This window comes from Polyodon spathula, chromosome 8 (genome assembly GCF_017654505.1).
Source record: "Polyodon spathula isolate WHYD16114869_AA chromosome 8, ASM1765450v1, whole genome shotgun sequence".
Taxonomy (NCBI): domain Eukaryota; kingdom Metazoa; phylum Chordata; class Actinopteri; order Acipenseriformes; family Polyodontidae; genus Polyodon; species Polyodon spathula.
In genome coordinates this window covers 12,327,814-12,353,167 of record NC_054541.1, presented here as the reverse complement: position 1 = coordinate 12,353,167, position 25,354 = coordinate 12,327,814, and the positions used below count along the sequence as shown (strand labels likewise).

At 44.4% G+C, this 25,354-nt stretch overlaps 2 protein-coding genes across 2 annotated transcripts; both read right to left on the bottom strand.

The window, feature by feature from the left end:
* Window positions 1–4,153: 4,153 nt before the first annotated feature.
* LOC121320196 (protein phosphatase 1 regulatory inhibitor subunit 16B-like) lies at window positions 4,154–14,683 on the bottom strand. The gene is made up of 2 exons (XM_041258448.1): window positions 14,513–14,683; window positions 4,154–4,550 (listed from the first exon to the last, which is right to left on the bottom strand). The coding sequence occupies exon 2, from the start codon at window positions 4,451–4,453 to the stop codon at window positions 4,154–4,156; it is 300 nt and encodes a 99-aa protein (XP_041114382.1). The 5' UTR covers window positions 4,454–4,550; window positions 14,513–14,683.
* Window positions 14,684–18,182: 3,499 nt separating this feature from the next.
* On the bottom strand, window positions 18,183–25,354 carry actr5 (actin related protein 5). Its single transcript, XM_041256843.1, has 9 exons — window positions 24,977–25,354; window positions 24,200–24,438; window positions 23,560–23,729; window positions 22,580–22,797; window positions 22,052–22,234; window positions 21,045–21,140; window positions 20,730–20,869; window positions 19,532–19,664; window positions 18,183–19,286 (listed from the first exon to the last, which is right to left on the bottom strand). Exons 1-9 carry the CDS (start codon window positions 25,352–25,354, stop codon window positions 19,044–19,046), a joined length of 1,800 nt encoding a protein of 599 aa, XP_041112777.1. The 3' UTR covers window positions 18,183–19,043.

Here is a 25,354-nt window from a genome sequence, read left to right as displayed (position 1 = left end):
CAGGTCTGGGAGCTCTGCCCCAGGTCTGGGAGCTCTGTCCCGGGTCTGGGAGCTCTGTCCTGGGTCTGTCTGCAGGGCTGCTCCATCTTTTAGGGATATGACTTCATGTCAAAGCTGTTGCATATAAACTAGAGGCACCATACAGTCTTTCCGCGGACCGAAGCAGAGAAATGTGAGTGTTATTCATCCTTACTGAACTGTGAACTTGAACAACATCTTGCATGTGATTCTATATTACATTGTTTTAACAACATGCACACTTATTCAGGGCTGTGTCACCTCCGGCCCCAGGCACCTTTGGAACTGGGCATGGGTTTGTGATGAAAAACACATTGATAAGAGCCAGCGAACCAGGAACAATAACCCTCTAATCCCTGCTTGCAAAAGGCTTCAATTCTGGCAAACAGCAGCTAGTGGATATAAAACGTAATGTCCTCTCCACTCCCCCAGGTGTCTGTGCTAACAGAGACCATGGGGCTCTGCTTCACGGCTATGACCATAATCCATGCTCTCGCAGGCACAGGCAGCCTCCGAGACCTCAAGTCACTCGGCATACTCGCTCATTTGCTGTTTACTAAGCTGAGCAATCCCCAGCGCTAGCGTAACACACTCCAGTGGTTCATTATTAATCCCTGTGCCACTCACGCCCCCCGAGCAGGGCAGGTTATTTGCAGCGGTAGCCCAGGGCAGTGAATTGTCATTTACAATTTCGACATCAGAGAGCTCATCGCTACCGGAACTCAACTGGATAGAGAGTCGCTCTAGAAATGGAACGTATCATCACAGACATTCAGATGTACTCGTCCTATAGGAATTTCCCAGCTGTATTCCTCCTGTTTATTCAGTTGTATTGAGATCCAGTGAATGGGCTTGCTGCGCTCTTCAAACCAGCCCCCTCACTGAGGTCTGACTGGCTCGCAGCACTGGCCTGATCAGCTGCCATACATGGCACCAATGGAGATGTGATGCTGTGCATTTGCACGGAGGAGCAGGGCTCTGCTATATGAAGAGGATATACAAAGTGACACCTCACTCTAATAAAAAAAGTTTTATTATAATGGTCCATAATAAAACTAATTTCTGTCTTTCTCTCTCTGCAAACTACAGCGAATCAGGGATGATTCCCTGATGACCAATATCTGATTTTATCCAAATGCATTTATCATCCATTGTGTGAAGAAACAATCATTTTTATTAATTTGTTTCATTATAATAATATAGCGCCACTCTGCCAGCAGAACTCATCAGGGACCCCACTGGCATGCAGCTGTGAGCTGCTAAACACAGCTTCACTGCTTGACCCACTTTTCTTTCCTATTTGTAACTTGACATTACTTAGCCCTATCTCTGCTCCGTGGGTTACCTAGGGTACCTATTCAGTGGTTATATTTGAGGCAGTCAGATGTAGGCTGTGTGTGTTGTGGACTTGTCCTATATTGCTGCCAGTAGGTTGAATTTTTGAAAGGAAGCGTGCAGGGCATTGCCAAGTGGCTCTGTGGCGCTAAGCCGGAGTTTTTCAATAGCTCCCGATGTTCAAGGCTCTGACCCAAGCACCGACGCTGTGATTCCCTGTAATGACTGTGAAATTGCTTTGTGCCAAAGCCATCTTACGCTCCTTTGTGCCGGAGCCGAGCTCAGAATTGCTTTTCCTGAACGCAGGTGAAGAGCAGCTGATCATGCTAACCCCACCAGGCAGGGTCACACATCCACTGCATGCAGTTGCCTTCACGACGGGAGCTTCCGTTTAGTCCTTGGCAGGTCTGCTAGAGAGGCTTTCAAAGCTGGTGAAAATGACAAGAACGGCCTTGCTCGCTCGTCAGAGGCTAAGTGAAATCATTCTATTGAAATTGCTTTGGTTGACTCAATTACCCCTCCAAGCCATCTATTACCCCACACGCTGCAGTGTTTGTGAACACTGGGATCTGCAGCTGCTGTGAAACCTCACTTCACACAGGGCAATGGAAAATGTCATACAGGTACTCTTCTTTTGTGCCTGAAATAACAGATCTCTCTAGAGCAGCGCACACTGCTAAAAAAAGCCCAGGACTTGATGGCAACCGGGGGTGCTGGAGGTCAGGACTGAGGTGCCAGCAGAAAATTGTGTCAGATAAGGTAACGGTAACAGCAGCATAGCCTACGGTACCAAAACACAGAGGGATCTTAAAAGACTGACGAGCGTAATGTGATCTGCTCTTACTGTATACCTGTGAGGATAGTGATTCCCTGTAGCTGTGGTTTCAGAAAAAGCCATCTTTCACGTTGTTTCATTTCATCAACACTGCTCTTCAAGGAAGCTTCAGTTTTCTTCTCTGGGTAATTACTGTCCCGTCTGCACAAAACCCAGAGCAACGGCCCTCCAAGCAAGCTCATTAGTCAAGCAATTTATTATGTAGGTAACAACAGTATTCGGAAGAGAGCTGTCGGGCTGGGCACTAATGCACTGTTACTGAGCACATCAGAGGAGCCAGTGACAGTATTCGGAAGAGAGCTGTCGGGCTGGGCACTAATGCACTGTTACTGAGCACATCAGAGGAGCCAGTGACAGTATTCGGAAGAGAGCTGTCGGGCTGGGCACTAATGCACTGTTACTGAGCACATCAGAGGAGCCAGTGACAGTATTCGGAAGAGAGCTGTCGGGCTGGGCACTAATGCACTGTTACTGAGCACATCAGAGGAGCCAGTGACAGTATTCGGAAGAGAGCTGTCGGGCTGGGCACTAATGCACTGTTACTGAGCACATCAGAGGAGCCAGTGACAGTATTCGGAAGAGAGCTGTCGGGCTGGGCACTAATGCACTGTTACTGAGCACATCAGAGGAGCCAGTGACAGTATTCGGAAGAGAGCTGTCGGGCTGGGCACTAATGCACTGTTACTGAGCACATCAGAGGAGCCAGTGACAGTATTCGGAAGAGAGCTGTCGGGCTGGGCACTAATGCACTGTTACTGAGCACATCAGAGGAGCCAGTGACAGTATTCGGAAGAGAGCTGTCGGGCTGGGCACTAATGCACTGTTACTGAGCACATCAGAGGAGCCAGTGACAGTATTCGGAAGAGAGCTGTCGGGCTGGGCACTAATGCACTGTTACTGAGCACATCAGAGGAGCCAGTGACAGTATTCGGAAGAGAGCTGTCGGGCTGGGCACTAATGCACTGTTACTGAGCACATCAGAGGAGCCAGTGACAGTATTCGGAAGAGAGCTGTCGGGCTGGGCACTAATGCACTGTTACTGAGCACATCAGAGGAGCCAGTGACAGTATTCGGAAGAGAGCTGTCGGGCTGGGCACTAATGCACTGTTACTGAGCACATCAGAGGAGCCAGTGACAGTATTCGGAAGAGAGCTGTCGGACTGGGCACTAATGCACTGTTACTGAGCACATCAGAGGAGCCAGTGACAGTATTCGGAAGAGAGCTGTCGGGCTGGGCACTAATGCACTGTTACTGAGCACATCAGAGGAGCCAGTGACAGTATTCGGAAGAGAGCTGTCGGACTGGGCACTAATGCACTGTTACTGAGCACATCAGAGGAGCCAGTGACAGTATTCGGAAGAGAGCTGTCGGACTGGGCACTAATGCACTGTTACTGAGCACATCAGAGGAGCCAGTGACTGGGGGAAGATATCTGTGTTGTAGTGCAGGGATCTCCAGGCTCTACTTGGAAGTAAATGCACATTTTCAGAGGAATAAAAACCTTTCAGCAGTTAAAAACTAGCAAGAAAATGCTGAGAGAGCAATCCTGGGAAGGGAGTACTGAGCACATCAGAGGAGCCAGTTAGCCCAGTTATGGGCACTAATGCACTGTTACTGACAGTATTCGGAAGAGAGCTGGGCACTAATGCACTGTTACTGAGCACATCAGAGGAGCCAGTGACAGTATTCGGAAGAGAGCTGTCGGGCTGGGCACTAATGCACTGTTACTGAGCACATCAGAGGAGCCAGTGTGTGTATTCGGAAGAGAGCTGTCGGGCTGGGCACTAATGCACTGTTACTGAGCACATCAGAGGAGCCAGTGACAGTATTCGGAAGAGAGCTGTCGGGCTGGGCACTAATGCACTGTTACTGAGCACATCAGAGGAGCCAGTATGCACTGTTACTGAGCACATCAGAGGAGCCAGTGACTGTGGGAAGATATCTGTGTTGTGTGTGTGTGTGTGTCAGAGGAATAAAAACCTTTCATCATGTCTGGTCTCAAGCCTCCTACCTTCTTCGGCATCGCTCCTGGTTGAAGCCTCCAGCAGGGCCACACTGGCAGCGAAGGAGACCCTCTTGCGGGGGGGAAGCGGAGCATTCCTCTTCCTGTCCGCCTTGCGCTTCTTGCTCTGCATCTCCTTCTCGTACTGGGCCCATTTCTTCAACTGCTGGTTGCGTCGTTTCTGGGCGGTCCGCAGACGCTCCAGGCTGGGCACCTTCTCCAGGTACTGCAGCTCACTCAGGAGGTCCAGGTGGTTGGCCATTGGGGGCGGTGGAGGAGCGTTCTAGTGGGGGCTCCGTCTCCTCTCCTCACAGCTGCGTCCCATGATTCACAGCTCCTGAGCACTGACAGACACCATCCTGTGAGGATACGAGAGAACACACTTCATATTAACCAGCAAAACTAACAGGGAGAAAGAGTGACTAGTCAGGTGTCATTTTCTCAGTTTTAAACATTAATACAGGGTCGACGCAAGAGTCAGGGTGATGAAATCAAATGATACAAAATGCATTTGCCATAACTTACGAAAACCTTTGTACTGTAGCTGCCAAGTATTGCCAGGCTAACATCTATACAGCGCTGCAGTAAACTCAAATGAAGCAGCTGGTAGTTTGATACACAGCAAGAAATGATTAAAATTTCCATTAATAATCTGTTTAAACAAGACAGACACAGAATGAATCACGGCTCTAGAGGGGGTATGATGCCACAGGAGATGGAGGCTTGTTGTAAAAACCTTAAGTCACCAATTCAAAGATAAGTCAATTTATTGCTCTACAGGAAGATTTAATCTTTTTTTACTTTGTTCCAGCCTGGGCTATATAGACAAAATAGCTTTTTCTCTAATAACACTTTAGAGAGTATTTTCATTATAAAAACTACCGTAATATCTGAGTTAAACCAGAGGACAATAAACACAAACAAAAAGATGACAAAACAGATTTTCCTTCACGCATCATTAGTGTACAGTAAACTGTCTGCCATCTGTATCTTCCCAAGCAATGATCTACCTTATCATTGCTTTTGTCTTATCAGGAAGCTCGCTTCCGAACGGTCTTTTATGCAGGATCAATAATCAAGTTGTTTGATAATGAAGCGCGGGTAATAATTGCCATGAGCGCCGGTGTTCTCCGTTTGCTCAGCAGTTTGTTTGCGTATTGCTGGGAGTGAGGCTCTGATGAACCAGCCTCACACTAAGCTTCCACAGAGGTAGAGAGCGCAGCTGGAAAGCAGACTAACCACTTCCTGCTCTTCTGCATCTGAGCACACCACAGACATGCCTCTACACCCTCCCCCCCTCCTCCAAGTGGACTGGCCAACAAAACTCAGACTCGGCCTTACTGGACTGATCCATTTTTTCTATGAGGGGGTGTTCAGATGTTTTAAGCATGGCACACAGGGGATTGCATTGCATTTTGAACATAACCACAATACATTTTATGCCCATCGGGGGGCTTACAACAATAAGCTTCAAAGTGCTTTCCAGCCTCCATATTCGCTAGGCCTGATTATGTTTTAAACAGCAGTCTCCAAACTCAATGCGGGGGGATTCTAGATATCAGAAGGTTTTTTTTGTTTACTGAAATACCATCGTGCTGGCCCAAGATCTGGTGCTAAATTTCAATCTCTGAAGAGGTGCTGCAATTGCAACAAGATTAACAATTAACCAGCGTGTCTGAAAGCCATTACCACACACAGCTCATAAAGGAAGTCAGACGCAAGTTCCTTCCTGTGTAATAATTTAATCAAACAGCCTTCCACAGTCCCAGTCTAAACACAGTCGACTAGAAAACACTCCTGCAGTACAAGAAGTACTAATACAATCTTAAAACTGACAGGGCTTTGAAGTGGGCTGTAAACTGACTTGCAGCGGGGAGCTGCAGCTTTTATATACAGTGTATGCAATGTACAGCAGGTCTGTGGTACATTTCTCTAGTGTTTTGTCCATCCTCTGCATGCCTGGGTTTGATCCCTGCTACAGTAAGCCGCTGACTCTGCGTGACCCAGGGCAGACTCCTGACCATCCTGTGTGTGCCTGCTGCAGGTTCAGAACCCCTCTATATGAAAGCCATGCTGCCTTGCCATGCTGTGGACAGAAAATCATTTACAAACTAGAGAAGGAAATAACTGTTGTCAATATCAGGCTAAACACACTCTGACCCCCACACACAGGCATATACACAGACACACACGCAAGCTTTCACAGATCTAGAAAAAAAGTTTTCACATTAGTGCAGTAGAGAGTACCACATGCATACAGGCTCCCCACAGTCTGGGAAGGGAGTCTAAACTCACCTCTTGAAATGATGTGTACCTATTCATTAAATAGGAACTGCTCTACAGTAACTGCATCACTGTGACGGAGAATGAATGAATCCGAATCAAAAATCTCCCTCTCGACCAGTGAGGGCACTGTACAACAGGAGCTGCGGGCTTCCTACTGAATGGTTGGGCAGTTCATCCTGGGGACAGTCGGGAGCCGGCCATTCAGGAAGAGGGCGGCGTTACGGTACCTGGAGTCATCGCCCTAGTACGGCGAGCGAAGTTTCAGTCATGAATTGGAGGAGACGTGATTGAACTAGCTATCGGAGGGGGCGGGGCTTAGGGTACTTTAGGGGGACGTGAAGCCGTAATCGGCTCCTTTGTTGTGGTTAATGGGAGGAGACAAGGACGGAATCTTGAATGAAGTGTGGGTTCATTGAGGAGTATTGTGTTTGTTTTGCCAGACGGCTGATACGAAGCTGGAGCTGCAGCAAGAAGCCCGGACCTGAACGCGCACGAGCACCAGCACTCAGAGCACCGCACCTGCACCAGAGCACCCAGTTTGGAGACGTGTTTTTGTGTTTATTATTTCGGGACTGCAACCCCTTTATTTTGCAGCTGGTAATACCCATTGCTGGGTAGAACCAGCTTTATTATTTTGGGTCCAGTTTTCACTGGCAATACCCATTGCTGGGTAGAGCCAGCTTTATTATTTGAAACCCGGTTTAAAAAGGGCATTAAAAGAAACCTGACCGGTAGACTTTGTGTTTGTCCTTTGTTGGAGCACCTCAACTCACCTATACACCAGAGCACTACAAACCACTTTGCCACAATCACACAGCAGTTTCAGTTTCAGTTCCATTGTGGACGGTAGACCACCATAAAGACAGCTCTTAGCAAATAGAATGGAATTTATGTATACGCTGTATTCCAGAATTATGTGAGGCAAAGATTCCATAGATCACCTCTCAACTTCCATGCAGAGCATCCCATCCATGGAGACTGGCAGCCAGCAAGTTCTCCAGCATTTCAGATGCAGTAGAAAGCACAGTTTCATTGTATGAAATTAGTGTTCACACTGTCAATTTGTAATATTTGTTCGACCCTTGCTCTACACTGGGTTGCAGGGCGCTACTGTAACCCGCTGATGAGATGACAGCACTGAGAAGTATGTCAGACAGGATCTGCCAATAAATGACAATCTGATCATCATGTAAGTAAGAGGATATCCTAAAATAAAATCCATCATACTGGCGGATACTTGAGCAAAGTTTCTGGGAAATACTTATCTCAGCATCAGATTAGATAGTTAACAAAGTTGTATAATAATGTCCCAGAGGCTAAAATAAAGACTAATCTCAAGGACAGCAATAACAGTCTCCACATCAGGGAGGACCATGATTATAGCCTGCCTGGGCTCAGTCTAATCTCTGGTAATATCTGAGTTGGGTGCACTTGCCTCAGTCTGCACAAGTGAAGGCCTGTTATAGTCCCTGTTTTGTGTGCTTTATTACACTTTGCTTTTTTACTATGGGACCATTTTATAAGGGGACATAGGCTGACTTTACCTGTTTTACTGCTGTACATGGCATCCAGAGTCTACCAATATTGAACACAGCATAATATGGATCTTGATTATTAGCTTGAGGCAGTTTGGAATTGACTGCTGCATTGTGCACAGGGCAAAATGTTTGTTTATCCATGGAGTCGAATTCCGATTAGGAGAACAGAGTGGCTTTCGTTCCAGCTCTGGAACAAATAAACTCAACTTATTTGCTTTTTTGAAAACAGAATTGAATTAGGAGAAAGCAGATGCGCCGTGGGACCTTGCTTATTCAATAAGTCCAGAGGTAATTGCATTCCCTGGCTTCCCTGCACTGTACAGCCAGCACGCTGGCAGCAGAGATCGACAGTCCTTCAACGAAACCATCATTCCCAGTTCTTGGAGACTGCTATTGTGAAAGAGGTCTGCAGGTTCATAATCCTGGATATTACAAATAATTGTATGTACTGTTTAATTATATTAAATCTGTTCTATAGAATCTGTTTATTCTGCACAAGCACTGTATTCTTGAGAACAAAACTCCATCCCCCTAACAGATCCTGGTGCAGACTTGTTATCTACCACATGATCAGCAAACCCATTCTGTCGAAGATAAAGTGGAGCACACAAAATGCAGCCAGGAATAGCACAGCTGCAGATCAGGAGAATGAACCATTTAGCACAGGCTTAGTGGTCAGGAATAGGACAGGCAAAGACAATTCCTAAATTTAGCAGTCAGAAAGCCCAAAAAGTGAAGGATGCAATAACCTTAAAGCAACAAAAAAAGAAGCAGCATCGTGCATGTCAAGGGTTTGAACTTGTAAGAAGTAAATGATTCGGCTGCAGTCTTCATCCGTGTGTCTTACTGTAACTGGAGATTACACTGAGGAAGGCACTAGCTGAAATGTTTGTCTGTTTCTGAAGTTATGGGTGAATCTCAGGGGGCTGAACTGAAATAAAATATATATTAAAAAAGAGCCAACTTCCCAACATTTCAGTCTGCGAAATGACTCATTATTATTATTATTATTATTATTATTATTATTATTATTATTATTATTATTATTATTATTATAATTATTATAATAATAATAATAATAATAATATAATGAGAAAATGTGTTTGAAAACAAACCATGGAGGTTTTTGATGCCCTGGTAACCACACTCATTTATTTCTATTTACCTGTTAATGTATTTGCGATCTAATTTATTATATCATAGTTTCAATGTAAACCTTCCGTATTGTACATTATCTAATTTTAATTTCTTCTAGAAACTACAAATTGTAGGTCATGTTGAGCTACTTGGTTCATTTACTTTTTCATTTCTCATGTTTGATCTATCTATCTATCTATCTATATATATATGTGTGTGTGTGTGTGTGTGTGTGTTTTTAGAGTGTTTAATTGAATAAGGTAATTTAGTAACAAGGTCCTGGACTGGAATGGACATGAGCCGGAAGTGGATATCTGACTATAAAGCAGCAGCAGGTCACAAGTAATTAAAAAAAGAGACACACATTTAATTAGAAACCATAAAACGCCTTACTAAAACCCTCCAATGCAGCAGACTCCAATGAGTGTGGAATAAGGAGAAGCTAATCAAACAGACATGTTCCACATTATGGGTTTGCATCCACCCAGCCGGCTGTGTTTCTGGTTGGCTTCGATGAGCAATCAAATTACCCATTACAAAACCTTACCAGCATGGCTGATTACTGAATGGAGGAGGTGGTGGAGCAATCACTTAGGGGGGGCTCAAATTATCTGCAGGTCCCTATGACACTTCTTCTTCGTGATGGATTCAGTGCCTGTGGAAAGTGATTGTCAGCACTGGAGCCTGAAGCCCTTGAATGCATCCTGCAAATGAAGTGCAGAGCCGGACGATGCCTTGCAGCACAGAGCTCACACAGACGGCACATTACACAATAATCAGCAACCTCAGCACATTGTTTTGAAGTATTCAAAAATTTAAATGTAAATGGGGCATAGAAATACCCAGCATGGTTTCTGGTTATAAAGGGGATTTCTTCAGGCTGTTTAAATACGGGCATGAATTTGTGAATTGCATTGACAGCAAGAATGTCTGTGCTGGGCAGTCCAGAAGGAATCCATTGGATTTCCTTAATAATAAGCACTGGAACTCTCTACTCTCATCATGCATCTAACTCATGAGCACTAGTCTAAGCACTGTATTATCAGCTCTCCAGCACTGCCACCATGCAGGTTAATAACGAGCACTAGTCTAAACACTCTATTATCAGCTCAGATGAAAACACCTATGCTAACTGCAATCTATTTCCTCTTTGATCCTTTAATATAAAGCTGTCAGCTCAGACTGATTTAAGGTCATTGTTACCTAGAAGTGATTATAAGTCAGGACAGCAGCAGGCACCTCTCTGCCTGAGCTGAACCAACACAAAAGTATGGCCTCGTTGCTCTGGAGTGTGAGGTCACAGGTTAGACCTGGGTTATTATTAAGAGATATTCCAATGGAAACTGTTTGAAATATCACCTGACTCACAGTGGGTGCAGTCTCGGACACAATCACCCACTCATGCTCTACAGCATCCCGAGCTGCTGCAGAAACAATGATCTTCTTTCCTTTCCAGACTCAACAGGGGCTGCTTTGCAACATTGTAGCACTCCCTGTGAATGCAAACTGTTAGACTGTATGGCCTCCCAGTCCCACAGTGCTCACCACCACATTTGTCAATGTTTACCAATAAGCTACCCTGCCTCCGGGTCCAACAGCTCTAACCACTTGTCCACACTGTCTCCCAGTCTCTCAGCTCTAACCACTTGTCCACACTGCCTCCCAGTCCCTCAGCTCTCACCACTGGGCCGTACAGCCTTAGCAGGTGAGCAAGTGAAAATCTAGATATCTGCCTACTTTCCATGTGGACCATCTCAAACCAGTCCTAATGAGCAAGTACATCTGCAAGAAAAGGGATTTTTAAAGAGGAAACTGAAACTGAACTCACTCCAGGACAGGAGAGCCAGAGATAAGGGGTGGATTGTATAACAGTGTGTGACAGTGGAGAGCGGATCGGATAACAGCTGGAGTCTCCACTCCATGCAGTCCCTCTCTCACCTGCTTAACTGTGGCTGAAACTATATAATCAAATTCAAATTGGAACAGCTTGTTTTTTTGCTATTATTACTACTACCATCGAAGGCCATCGAAGGTGAGCATTTGCCCACTGAAGTTGGTTACGACGCCGAACTGCAGTCAGGTCAAGACCCTGAGGAGGATGACGAGCACACAGATGAGCTTCCCTGAGACGGCTTCTGACAGCTGGTGCAGAAATTCTTCGGTTGTGCAAACCCACAGTTTCATCAGCTGTCCAAGTGGTAGGTCTCAGACGATCCCGCAGGTGAAGAAGCTGGATATGGAGGTCCAGGGTTGGCGTGGTTACATGTGGTCTGCAGTTGTGAGGCTGGTTGGATGTACTGTTAAATTCTCTAAAACGACATTCCTGCAGTCAGCATGCCAATTGCACAATCCCTCAAAACTTGAGACATCTGTGGCATTGTGTTGTGTGACAAAACTGCACATTTTAGAGTGGCCTTTTATTGTCACCAGCACAAGGTGCACCTGTGTAATGATCATGCTGTTTAATCAGCTTCTTGATATGCCACACCTCTCAGGTGGATGGATTATCTTGGCAAAAGAGAAATGCTCACTAACAGGGATGTAAACAAATTTGTGCACAAAATTTGAGAGAAATAAGCTTTTGTGTATATGGAAAATTTCTGGGATATTTTATTTCAGCTCATGAAACATGGGACCAACACTTTACATGTGGAATTTATATTTTTGTTCAGTGTAGAAACTGCATCTCCCTGTCACACATGGCTGATAGCTGGTGCTCACATAAATAACCAGTGCTGATGTGTCCATAAGAAAGGTCGATAACGCTTTATATTGCATGGCAAATAAATAAATATTTAATAAATACGCAATAGCTGGTTTCTTGCTAACGTTAACCAAATGTTGACTGAAAATGTAATTGCATATCACGTCCATTTATATTCAATGGAATTGAAAATACAGTTAATCTGATTTAAATGTTAATGGAAAGTAACAAGGAATAATTTAACATTATTTTAACATGCAATTGCATGTCTGTTTAATATGAATTTATGCCACGCAATATAAAGCATTACCAAAAAGTCTAATAGCGATGGCTCTTTGAGGCATTAATTTCTGTTTCCTGAATTATAACAGCGCTTGAGGATGTCGCTTATAACTCTGAGTAATGGACTGGCAAGAGGAGTAGTTTGTGTCCCTGCAGCTAGAACTGTGCTTGATACAGAAAGGAGGCTGACGAAGGGACGCCATGGAGGAAAGCAGAACCCTTTTAATGGTGTTGTGCAGCAGGCACTTAAACAGATTTCAAAATAACTCGAATGCTCTACTGGAGCTCATTTTACAAACAGACAAGTTTCTCAAATGTATAAAGAATACAAAAAGCAAGCATGAGGTGAAATGCTGCATGCCCCCTTTGCAGGAATGGAAATACAACTCCAGCTCCATAGCAGCTTGAGCCATTCCAGGTGTTACTATGAGATTAATGGCCAAATGCAACTAATCTTGGACTGCCTAATAATGTTAATTTAAGGCAGTCTAAAATCAGATCTATTTGGGGGCAGTGAAACCAGCCATTTCTAAAACTATTATCAACAACGCAATATGAAGGGATTAAAACTACAGCCCTGAGTTAAAGCTGTCCCTTCTGAAAGTTTACCAAGAATTATGCAGTTCCTCCATGGTTTTCCCATGGGAAACCATACCACTCTGTGTTTTTCAATGCTTACCTAGGCTTTACAATGATTTCATTCTGTTTTAATACACTTCACTATGCTTTTACTTTGGGAAACGCTTATTAGGGGCTGATCAGTACAACAGGAAAAGCCTGACAAAGGCTTCTGGAATACAATGTGTTCCTGGCACTTACAAATGTAGCCAGCTCTATTGAGATAGCTTCCTTAAAAGAGTGACACACACACACACACACACACACGTATGTCCAGGGGTCCACCCATGTCAATCATCCCCAGACAGTGCAGGCGGAAAGCTCTGCATCTCAACCAAGTGCCTCAGAAAAGCCCCCTGATTTCCCTGACTATCAAATATTCATTGTAAACCTACCCTGATAAAAGCAGGCACTTGGGACAGGAGTAGAAAATGCATGATGTGAAAAGGCAGGAACTTTTAAAAGCACTAACCCTGGCACCAAACGGAAATATCTGAGTATGGAGACAAAATGCAATCGAGTTTGTTTGTGTGCTAGAAATGTGTGCACAGCACAGCACACTGGTTCAATTCGCCGGTACAGGGCGTGTTGTTTGCCTGCCTCAGACACAAGCGGGTCTCTCATCGCAGGTTGAGTGAGGCTCAGTGAGTGGGAGTTACAGGAACATGTTGAATACTTTGCTTCCCCTTGCTCCACATTTCTGACGTTAATTTTGCATGTGTTTCCAAAGTAAACCACATCAAGCATAGGCATACCTGGCCTATAGCAGCCAGGTATAACTCTTGTTTATCTGCAGACCTGGCTTTTTGTGCCCTTAATAAAAAATATATGTAGAAAATAATGGATGAACAAAGACATTTTTAAAGCAGTCCTGCTGTATACAAGCGGACAGACACACAGACATTGTCTCACACAGAATCAGACACTACAGAACATCTCATCCATGATCCAGCACACTATAATTAAAGCAGCCCAGTAGGATGATTTCTGAACTATCACAGGCTATTCAAATGAGCTATATATTACGATCACGATACTGAAAATTAACATGAACATGTCCTACTGCATAACGACTGTTATAAACACATTGTATATGTCCTGTGTGTTCAACAGATCAAATTCCCTAGTTATGTTGCAGAATTATAAAGTATAACATTTTAAAGAGAATTGATCTTAAACGGACTTTAAGAATGGGCATGCAGACACATCAATGTAAGTGATCTTGTATATTACACACATCCAACAAATAAAAAATATTATATTATTATTATTATTATTATTTTATTGTTGGTATTATTGTATTGTTTTGTTAATTTATTTTGTTATTTTTTCTTTTTTTAACGGATTTCTAAAACAGGAAACCGTTCTGTGATTGCTGCATTTGGGTGCAATTATTTCATTAATCCGCCCCTTTTGTTCTATTAAAAAAAAAAAAAAAATCTGAAAAAAAGTGTCATAAAATTCTGAAACCAGATCGCCTCTTTCTCTTCTCAAATGTTCAAAGACAGCGCTAAACCCACAGCAAGTGATAGCGGTACAGTGCAGTGAGTAACACGGTATAACACCAGACGAAAACGAGGGTTTACAGTTAATTGCTCGTTCCTGCTGCCTTGTCCTTCAACATTGTACTGTAAGAACACCAAATAACCGCTGGCTGCAAAATAATTTACAAAATACAAGGACCCCGCAAAATGAACATAGCGACGAGTCACGGAATAACAATAATATAACAAGAATTTGGAAATGGCTCACTCACAGTTAGTTGAAAGGCCACTTTTGTGAACGATGCGGTCCCGATCACGGCTGTGTAAACGTGCAGTTTTTAGCTGAGGTTCACATAGTCCCGTTCCAGCCGTCGCTGGTATCTGGTGCTGCTTTTTAGCTACAGTAGTATTGGTTCGATAGACGCTAAGCGGTTGCTTCATGAAACACGCCCACAGCTATAGCTACTCCTCCCGGGCGGAGTGAGTACTGAAGACGGGGGAGGAGACTTGAGTTTTAAAAATTTGGTTTATCAGAAGCCAAAAATTAACAAAATCTTGTGTTTTTTATGTGTGTATATATATATATATATATATATATATATATATATATATATATATATATATATATATATATATATATATATATATATTATATTTCAAATGTAATCACAAATGCGCAATGTACACATAAAAAGGCATTTTTCATTCAGTTAAAATCACGGACGATTACTGTAATCGCTTTCGTTTTGGTTAATAATACGCGTTAAGTACAACTTTGCAGCTATTTGTTCTGTTAGTGCACATTGTACGTTTTTGAAAGCAATTTAGAAATAAACAGCAGTGCATAAGCTCAGTGCACCCATACCATGTAAATGGATAGCATCTACAGAATCTAGCGTTTTTACAAGCTATTACTGTGTCACTAATCACCGGTACACTGCGCTGTGTCTGAGCCCTTCTGAAATCCACACGCAGGCCTTTTTTAATCAACGCACAGGAGGGGAGAGTCCCTCTGTTTGCAGAGACATCAGTGAAAACGAAGCCTCTGCTCTGTGCATTGTAGTGAGGAGGGGAACTCACCAACCAAGTAGTGAAAGGCAAGTTTCATGGAGGAGTGGGTGGAAAGGGTTACACAATCTATGGGCTTCATGAGAGTGTCTGGGTTGGGGACAGGGGTCGCATTTCAACAGAGGTCTGTTTCATGAGCCAGTAAGTCCTGACGCTCTCCTGCAACCCACCCAGTTTGCAGCATGCATTGTCAGGTAGCCCTAATAAATCTTGTTTTTACAGATCGATTATACGCCTCTTTCTCAACCGCATTTCGCAAGACAACCACTGTACAGTACAAGAGGATGGCAGCCCCTTGGACAAGCAGCTTCAATGCCATTACCTCACCACGCCCACAGGACATAACTGATGAATACCTGAGTGTTGAGGTACGGCAGCGGGCCCCCCTCTGCAGCATGCAGCCTGGCTACTACAGCAGTGTTTTCACCCCACCTGCTTAACCTCAGACCGCCAGAGCATGTTCTTGTAACGCAATCTGAGAAGGACGGGTCTACAACTTTCAACCCCTCTGGTATATTTTTAACTGTGTTGCCTCACAGGACCTGCACAAGCCACTTTACACAAACAGCTGGCATTCTCTGCTCTTCGAGAGTAGTTTTACAGTCCTGGCAAATTCAGAACCAGTGCTGACCATACAGAGAGGCAAGAAGAGATCTTGCTTCGGGAGGGGAGGGGTGGTGTGTGTGTGTGTGTGTGTGTGTGTGTGTGTGTGTGTGTGTGTGTGTGTGTGTGTGTGTGTGTGTGTGTGTGTGTGTGTGTGTGTGTGTGTGTGTGTGTGTGTGTGTGTGTGTGTGTGTGAATGAGGGAGAGGCAACTGCATCTCGTTTTCTTCCAATCTGACCTAACCCATTGACATCTTTAGTTACAAGGTGTGTGTTTTGCTCCTATCAAGGTATAAGAAGTCTATAACACAAGTTTGAATCATGGAAGAGCTGAAACAGAAATGTAGATGAGTGTGTAGCTGTCTGATCGAGACATAAATGTAATTTGGTTCTAAAAAATTAAAAATCTCTGGATCACTGTTAGACCAGCATAAAGACGAGGGCAGATTAATATTAAAGGGAGAAAGAGAGAGAGAGAGAGACCAGTAGGGTAAGCCTAGATAATGAAAAAACGTAATGGGTTTTGTTGTTGGAAATCATCTTGCAAATCGGTTTCTGTTCTGAACAGAGGGAAAAAGAAATAGCCAGGAAATGTCATTCTGCTTCAGGCAGACGAAATACCAAGGCTATATTAAAATCATGGGATTCCTGAGTCCTGTGGTATTCCATAGCGTCCGGTCTCATTCAAACAAGTCGAGAATGCCAGCAATGCTGTAATGAATGCGGATTGCGCGGTCCCTGCTATGATTTAACATGGCAGCTGCAGGTTATGTATCAGGTGGGAGACGGGGCAGATGTTTTGTAAAAGAAAAAAAAAATAAGGATGCAAGCTCCTGCTAAATGTGTTGCGCTCAGTCTCATCAGTTTCCAGACGTGATTCAAGTTTCAAGAAACAGCCGTTGGTTTGGACTATTCCCCACGCGTTACGCAGGCATGTTGGTTTGCATTATGCACACTGACTGTCACCAACCCTGCGAGGGAGATGCACTTGTTGTCTTCTCTTTGAAGCAGATGTGTATTCCCCCCTACATGTCCTGCACGCTTGATCGTAGCAGTTCACTTTAGAAGTGCTTTCTTCGACAATATAACCTTTTGTTTCCCATCTTTAGTGAATCAGAGATTTGGTTTGCAGTTTCATTGGAAGACCGCTTGTGAGTTAACCCATCAGCGTTACCCCTGTGAAATGAATAAAATGAAAGCACACAAGGGAAGGAGATGTTGTTCTGATCATCACAGCTTATCCCTTTTTAACCACCTCACTACCTCCAGGTGATGTCTTCTTGCCCCCGAGTGACCCTGATGTTTGAGTCTTTGCTACACACATTTACTGTAGCATTTTGTTAAATCACTTCCCTTCCCCCTCCCCTCCGACAGATACCCAGGGGTTGTATTGAAGACACAGCTCTGGCAAGCCAGCGAGTCATTTCGAAGAAATCAGTTTGGTTTATACCGGATTTCATGTTGCAGAGATTGTGAGCTGTCAACTTGCTATCCAAACTGGGGCTGACGAGTCCCACTTGAAATAGACCTGAGCTCGATGGCCTACTGAATTATTTAGACATCAACAGAACCTCAATTAACTGAGCGGTTAGATTTTCAATAAACAGGTAACCAGCTGAAATTGTCAAATTTTGCAAAATACAAGATTTGCTACTGCAATGCTGTAATAACCACTCATCAGAGATAGAAAGTAGGGAAATCTGGGCAGTGAGTTTGCAAGATTCTGGAGGGTCTCCTACGTGTTCACACCCTAGAACCAGAGTGATCAAAGTACAGCGCATCATGGATTAGCATGGCAATAGAATATCCAATTCCCCTGTCAAAGTTCAGCACATCATGGATTAGCGTGGCACTAGAGTATCCAATTCCCGTCAAAGTATCAAACTGAATTTCTGAGGTTAAATACAGAGCACTTCACTTGATGTGGACCCGGTTAATGGAGAAAAATAAAAGGATGGCCACCTATTTGTACATTTTACTTTGTTCTTAAGCAACTTAGTGTGCACACATGCCCTGCTATGTGGTTTCTCAGACCCCGGCTAGCACTAATCTTGCACTTCGGAGAGTCAATTTAAGTAAAAAGTTCAAGATAACTAAGTAATCAGTCTGTGAAACCAGATGTAATGTCCCTGTATGTGTCGCGTGAATGATCCTCCCGCTGTGAAAACAGCAACCTGTACTTAAAACGTCTCATATTTCATCTTCTGATGCAGTACAGTACGGTACATTGAACTGCAGGGAAGGTAAATAAGACTCCTGTTCAATAGGCGTTTCACACATTCCAGGTTTTATTACGAGCTTGATTTGGCACACTGTACAGATAAATAACCTCTTGTGTGTCTTTTTAAGACAATAATCAAACCAGGACTGGATCAAACCACTATGCAGTGGGAGCCTTGTTTCCATCACTGGAACTGTAAGTATAAACAGGCTGCAGTATCTTTCTTTGTGTTTTTACATTACACACACGAGACCGGATGCACCCCGTTGTGAGTACTGAATGCACTGCATGATTGAGTGCATTTTTGACAAAAGGGTGAATAAAAGACTAGCATCCATATGCAGGAGTATTTCAAAGAAGAAGAGATTGGGGTTTATTCTACCAATTCCAATGAATAAGGATCAACTCTGAGTGGAGCTGTCCAACTGACACAATATGACCATTTGATTTAGAAGTCAAGCAGCCCATTCAAGGCTGTTAATCAGCTTGCAAAGACAGCAAGGAGAATCAGTAGTCTCTGGTTGAAGAAAGTACACACAGACTCAAATCTGTTGGTCCCCTTTTATATTTGCATATACAAGGCTTGGATTAAAAAAAAAAAATTGAATAATAAAAATAAAAAAATAGCAACCACATGAACTTGCTAGCACGGCTCAAGTCTTGTTTTCTTCATAGTTCAGAACCAAGCAACAGCTTTAAACGTTCCTCAAGCTGCAAAGTTTCCTGCATGCTAATTACCACATCAGGGTTAGCATGCAGCATGACGGTACATGACATCAGCTTGGATACCATATAGACTAGTCCAAATGTAAAGCGTTGGTGAACTGTTCCTGGGCATCTCTGCTGTGTGCCACTGCTGTCCCAGCTCCCACTCGTACTGGTGGAGCCCCTACATAATCTTCAGCGAGCGACTCAGCCTGTGATGGGAGTGCTGGGAGCAATGGGAGCTGGTGCTGGCTCTGGAGCTTTAGGAGTCTGTTTGGCGATGCTCATGGGGATGAATGTGTTTGACGCGCAGTGTTCTTTTAAATACTCTCCCCCCTTCTCCTCGTAGTCGCTCCTTGTGATCCAGCCTTCCTCTCGGTCAGTATACAGCAGAGCCCAATCCCGGGCACCGTACCAGGCATCCAGCACTGGATTGGAGGCCATGCTTACCTAGCAGAATGAACCATGAGAGAGAAATGAGTACTGTTTATCTGTGAAGTCCAACACAGACTCCAATGAATTCAACACAGATAACATCGACAGGTTCTTTGGAACCATTAAATCCAACACAGGGTAACTTCCTCGGAGCAAACAAATCAAAGAGCTTTTCATTAGGTATACCAAAACCGTGAAGGAAGTCGGAAGTGGACACATGTTTGGGCTTGTGCCTTTGTCTGTGCAGTGTTTAGCTGTACCTGAAAGTGGGACTGGAAGGGTCTGATCGCCAGCAGCTCTCTCTCAAGCCTCTCCCTCATGCCCGGGTACATCAGGTTTCCCCCGGTCAGCAGCACATTCTGAACCAGCGCCCCCTGCTGCTCCTTGGGGTACCTGCAAGACAGTGGGGCAACAATTGGAATGTCACAGTATAACGGAATTAGCAGTATAACTCAGCCACAGTGCAGTACCAAAGTCACAGTACAAGCACTGCATTATACCCCAATGTACAGTAACTGCAAGGCCAATGCCATGTTAAAAAATAAGGTCCACCGTACCCAACCTAGCTCCTGTGGGAGTTTCCACATTCCTCCCATCATGTGCTGCCATTTCACTTTCATAAAATTAACAACCGAGACGAGGTCTTCTGATGCCAACTCTGTCACAGCAAAACAGGCTGGTACAGTATTCTTCACCACTATGGTGCCAGCTGTGCTATGACTTTATACACCCAGCACAAGAACAAACCAATTACACTGAAAACCACTGAGTAAAACGAACGGTAGTTTTAGATTGATTGGCCTTATGACATTAAATGGAATTGACTCAAAAAACAGGACTGGTTACTAAATGATCCAGAACATTAAACATAAAACAGCCAGTAACTGGTGATTTATTTACGGGACCTTCAGCAGAGACAGATATTTCAAAATGTCACGTTGCAGAGCTACGGCAACATAAGTCAGTAAAAGCATCCACCTCAAGCACAAGATGACTCCTTGTTAATCATAGGGCTCTTCTACTCACTATGAAGGGAATGGTCTTCCTATTGCACAGAGCACAGGGGCTCTAGACTTGTTGTACTGGGAAATTTTAAAGCTAGCAAGATTTTCATAAAGGTTTAGAAGGATTGCTAAAGAACAGCCACCACTTGTTTAAAATGACTAAGAGAAGCCTAAAGTATAGAAACAAAGATTGTTTCAGAGCCCTAATATTGAAATCAATAGGAAGGATTCATGCATAAAATAAATAAAAACATAAAACAACCTCATACTGGCCTGGCAAGTTGACCAAGAGTGTACTTAGCAATCCTGAGTGGAATGCTCAATTCAGATTACAGCAGTCACTCAGAATCTTTCTACCCCAAAAGGTAGCACAGTAGGAAAGCAGCACTTCACTGGATATGAAAACCTTTATTCAGTCCAGCATCTGTGTGGTGGAGGGCGGGGGGCACTGTACCTGTCCAACACATACTGCACAGTCTCCACTATGCCAGCCTGCTCCTCTCCGATCATCGATGGCTGGAATATGATCTCGGGAACCCGCAGCCTCTCCGTGCCCAGGAACAGCTGGTGATACTCTGCCAGGTTGAACATGGGCTGAAACAAGAGGGCACAAGGGAGCTGGTGTCAGTGCTGCAGGGACTATTCAATTAATCTAAACAGTGGGGGAATCTGAACAGCATCGCTGTTTAAACATGCCTTCTTTTTATTTACTGGAAAGACAAGCAAGAGCTGGAGGACTGCCCCCCTGACTTCCAGCAGCCGGATGTACCTGCACAGGATTGGCCGGCTTCTCCACTTCGGTATGGTCCTCGCTGAACTCTGGCTCCAGCTCGGACTCATCCAGGGTCTGCTCCAGATCGGGGGTCTGCAACAGGGAAACGCTTCCTCAGTATATAGTAAGCTGAACATCTGCAGCACTAGGTAGGTTTGAAAAAAGCATAACAGGATTACATACAGTACAATCCGCTACAGCATTGTCTTCAGCAGCGTGTTGAGAACCTCCTGTGCAGCCAATGGCAATAACAGCACTACACTCTAAATCACATATTTTGCACCAATTGGGTTGACAGATTACTGGATTGTTAACGATTTTAGGCTGTTTGAAAATGGGACTGAAATTCAGAAAGCTGCTGCTATTTAATCAGATGTATTGTATATTTACAATAAAGCCAGGTTACAATTCAGATTTTCAAGTTTTACAAAGATGTGGTGTGCAAGTTGCATGGATTCCCTTAAGTGGCTAATGGAAAAAAAAATTAAAAACCCTGAATTGTTCAAAAACAAATTAGCAAGTGTAAAGGAAAGCTGAAGAGTAAATATGTACCAATAATTAAAAGAGCAGGGAACGTGGCAACATGCAGCTTCTACCACTGGCTATATTGGGAGATCAGGCTCATTAATCATTCAGGGGTAACCATGGAGGCCTTATTTGTGTTATACTGTGCTCTTGGGCAACAGCGTTGCACATACCATGCTGTCTGAATGGAGGCTACGCACTTCACAGGATTTACATCACTCTGTAATGGAACCAGTAAGAGAATAGCTAATCATTCTTATTCTTTCTATTGGTTCATATTTCAGAAAAAAAAAAAAGTGTCTGACACACAGACCCCTGTCTCATTGGAAACAGTATCTACTGGACTGGATGGAGGTTTAATTGGTTCGATTAAACCATTTAGAACAGGGTTGGAACAAAAACCAGGAGTGGCCACCCATGATGCAGAGGACAAGAAGCCTCCCCTGATCCGGCACACACAGCTCCACGTGGAGCCCCACCTCTGGCTTGATGTCCACCACCTCCACCTCCACGATGCCCTCTGCCTGCAGGATCTTGTGCTTGCTCTGCTCCACAGCCAGGCTCAGCTTGTTGATGTAAGACTGCAGCTCCTCCGCAGAGTCCATGTTGAGCTCCACCAGAGCCTTGTGGAACTGCTCCAGCAGCCCATCCTCCAGCAGCTCCTGAAGAGACACACAGGCAGAGAGAGACAGACAGGCTCAGGGCTCTCGCAGGAGAACTCTACGTAGTACTGGGAACTCCACGCACGAAACACAGGCATGCGTATACATGAGAACGGACAAAATATTTTCTTTTACATGTATTTTGGTAAATGGGTCTTTAAAGTCAAATAGTGTTAAAACAGGACTGAAAGGGTTAATATTATTTAGGTGAACAGTAACGAGTTTCTGTGTTATAAGCACTCTGAGTAACACTAATGGGGTTCTCTGTGTTATAAGCACTGTGATTAACACTAATGGGGTTCGCTGTGCTATAAGCACTCTGATGTTTGTCTGCATGTCTGTTACCTGCACACTGAGCAGTCTCTCGAGTCGCTCCTGGTCGAGCTGCAGCTTCTCCTCCCTGCGCCGCGCGTTCAGCTCCTGCAGGCGCCGCAGCTGCTGTGACCGTCTCTCCAGCCGCTCCTCGGCACTCAGCGTGTTGCTCAGGAGCTTCTGGGAGAAGGGCAGCTGCAGCCGGTGAACCTCCTTCTCATAGAACTCCCCGCAGCGCCATCGATCCAGTTCTAGGGGGCAGCAACAAATTAGAGGAGCTTTGGCATTACAACAGGTCTACATTTAACATAGAAGCAGATCATATTGCTCCCCAATGTAAAAGGGGTCACGCTTTCATGCAAGTCTCATATTTTCACACTGTAGGTTTACTCCCTGTGCAGCAGGTATTAGGAACCCACCTGCAAAAATGTGAGGCACACAAGACTCTCACATGGGACCCCAAAAGAAAATAATGAAAATAAACCTCACTTAAATATTCAGGCACCTTTGAGATACCAAAACACACAAATCTTTCAATCCAAGTCATTCGTTTACAGTATGCAGTCAAATATCCGTTCCACTGTACTGAAGGACAGAGTCCCTCTAGTGTGGCAGCGAGGTAATGAAACAAGAAAAAGCCTTTCATGGCTACATATTCTAACGATAAGAATGTAACACATTTACAGGTGTACTGTAAACCTGATTACAGACATGAGAACTTAATCAAGCAAATATAAGCAGCTGAGCTTTAAACTTGATGAAGCTCAAAATGCTAAAAAAAAAAAAAAAAAAAAATGCTATCAAATTGTCTTCCAACCAGCCATTATTTCTATAAACTAATTTACCAAAAACAATGAAAACGAAATGGGCAACAAGTATTGTAATTACTTTGGTCACCTGCAGAGCCACATAACCTACGGATGATGATGCACTCTTATCAGATCAAAGCATATTCTTTGGGAAAGGAGAAGGAGAAAGGGAAGGGGAAGGGGAAGGGGAAGGCAGCTGCTCACCCTGCTGGTAGTCCTGTGCGATGTAGCAGTGCTGGTGCAGGCACTCCTCCATGCGGCTCAGTGTGATGGCTGCCAGGTGTCCTGGGTACTTCAGCTGCAGCAGCCTCTGCAGGTATGAAGCTGAGTGGCTGCCCCCCACATTGATGCGCTTGCAGTTCCTGGCATCCAGCCTGCAGGAAAACCCAGAGCCAGTCTTGCTTCACTGGAGACACAGCCGTGCCTGTCTGCATTGCTGATTCACAGCAGTATCGCACGTTTTCATTTTAACCGACAACTGCTGCCTTGTTTCTGGCTGCTTTTAGATCTATTGGTTCAATGCAATAGACTATGGAAGGCTAGTGTATAGGTAACAAGCTTAGGTGTGTCTTTTTAAATAGTAAAACCAGAAACAGATCAAAGTGCTATGCCATGGGAGTCTTATTTCCAGCCCTGCATTGTATAGCACTTCTAGGTTAGATTTTTATGTTATCAATCATATCCCCTTAGGATCAATAGAAATATGAACCCCCAACCCAAATGCTTGTTACTGTAACACCCCAATTCATCTTGCTGAAGAAAAACCTTTCAGCGCTCCAGCGGTAATGAAATAAAACCCTGACATGATAAAAAGATAGAAGTACTGATGGGAGATGAGACTTACCTTCCATTTAAAACTGGCAATACGTGCGAGCAGTGATACCCCGAAGAGATGACTAGTCCAGTGGATGGAGGGTCCAGCCCCCTCTTGATGGTGTTGTGGTAGTAACTGTACAAGCTGTCCACCCCATAGGATACCCTGGGCACTCGGTAGCACTCAAACAGGAGCTCGGACATCATCTGTCGGCTGTGCAGCGGGTTGCAGGGCGACTCTGTTAAAACTACTGGGTGCTCCACACAGCCCTGGGGAAAGGGGTATTCATGTGGTTCGGTTGTTAGAAAAAACACATTCAATTCAAACTGGTGATGTGGACTGGCAACAGGAAGGCGTCCTTTTTATATACAGTAGTGCATCATTACACGCCAGGTATTACATTTGCATAAGGAATGAATCAGTCATGTGAACGGCTGTCCAAGTGCGTGCTATATATTGCAAGTGTTTCTTGTGTTCTGTCCAGGTCCATTCCATTCCCCCCCCCCCCCCCCCCCCCCCCCGAGTACAGAAGGTGCGGAGAAGCAGCATGCAGGACGGATGTTAACTCGCAAGGTAACATTATTGACGGATTAAACTAGAAAAAGATTGAAAGAGATTATTTATCACTGATAATACGAGTACCACAGCCAAAAACAAAAAAGTCTCGTTCAATCACTAATATTTTGCAAACATTTAATGTATACTGTTAGGAAACGTACGCAGTGAAACGCGAAACCTGCAATTACCTTTAAAAGCTGATTATTCATATTTGTTATTAACACATTATAGGACTGATGTGTTGCTCACCTCTGTGGTGATTCCCAAGTGCATAAATATGTAATCAAACATGAGCTCTTGAATCTCGAAATTGACCACCACGTTCCGGTCGAACTGGCTTTTGAGAAGCCAGCGGAGCGGCTCCAGGTTGGGGATATCGTTTCCGATTTGGGTCTCGCTGCGGGCTGCGCCTCGACTCCGCGCCGCCACCGACTTGAATATCAGACTGGGCTCGTCAAACCTGTCGCCGCCGCAGCCCCAGCCAGCCCGGGTCTGGAAAGAACCATTGTCAATGACGATCGGAACCGGCGTTGGATGTAAACACTCCGGGCTGAGTTCCAGAACCGGGTCCGGGACCGCTCGGCTATCTCGAAACGGGAAAATCTTACTCGCCGTGGGTGACGCCAT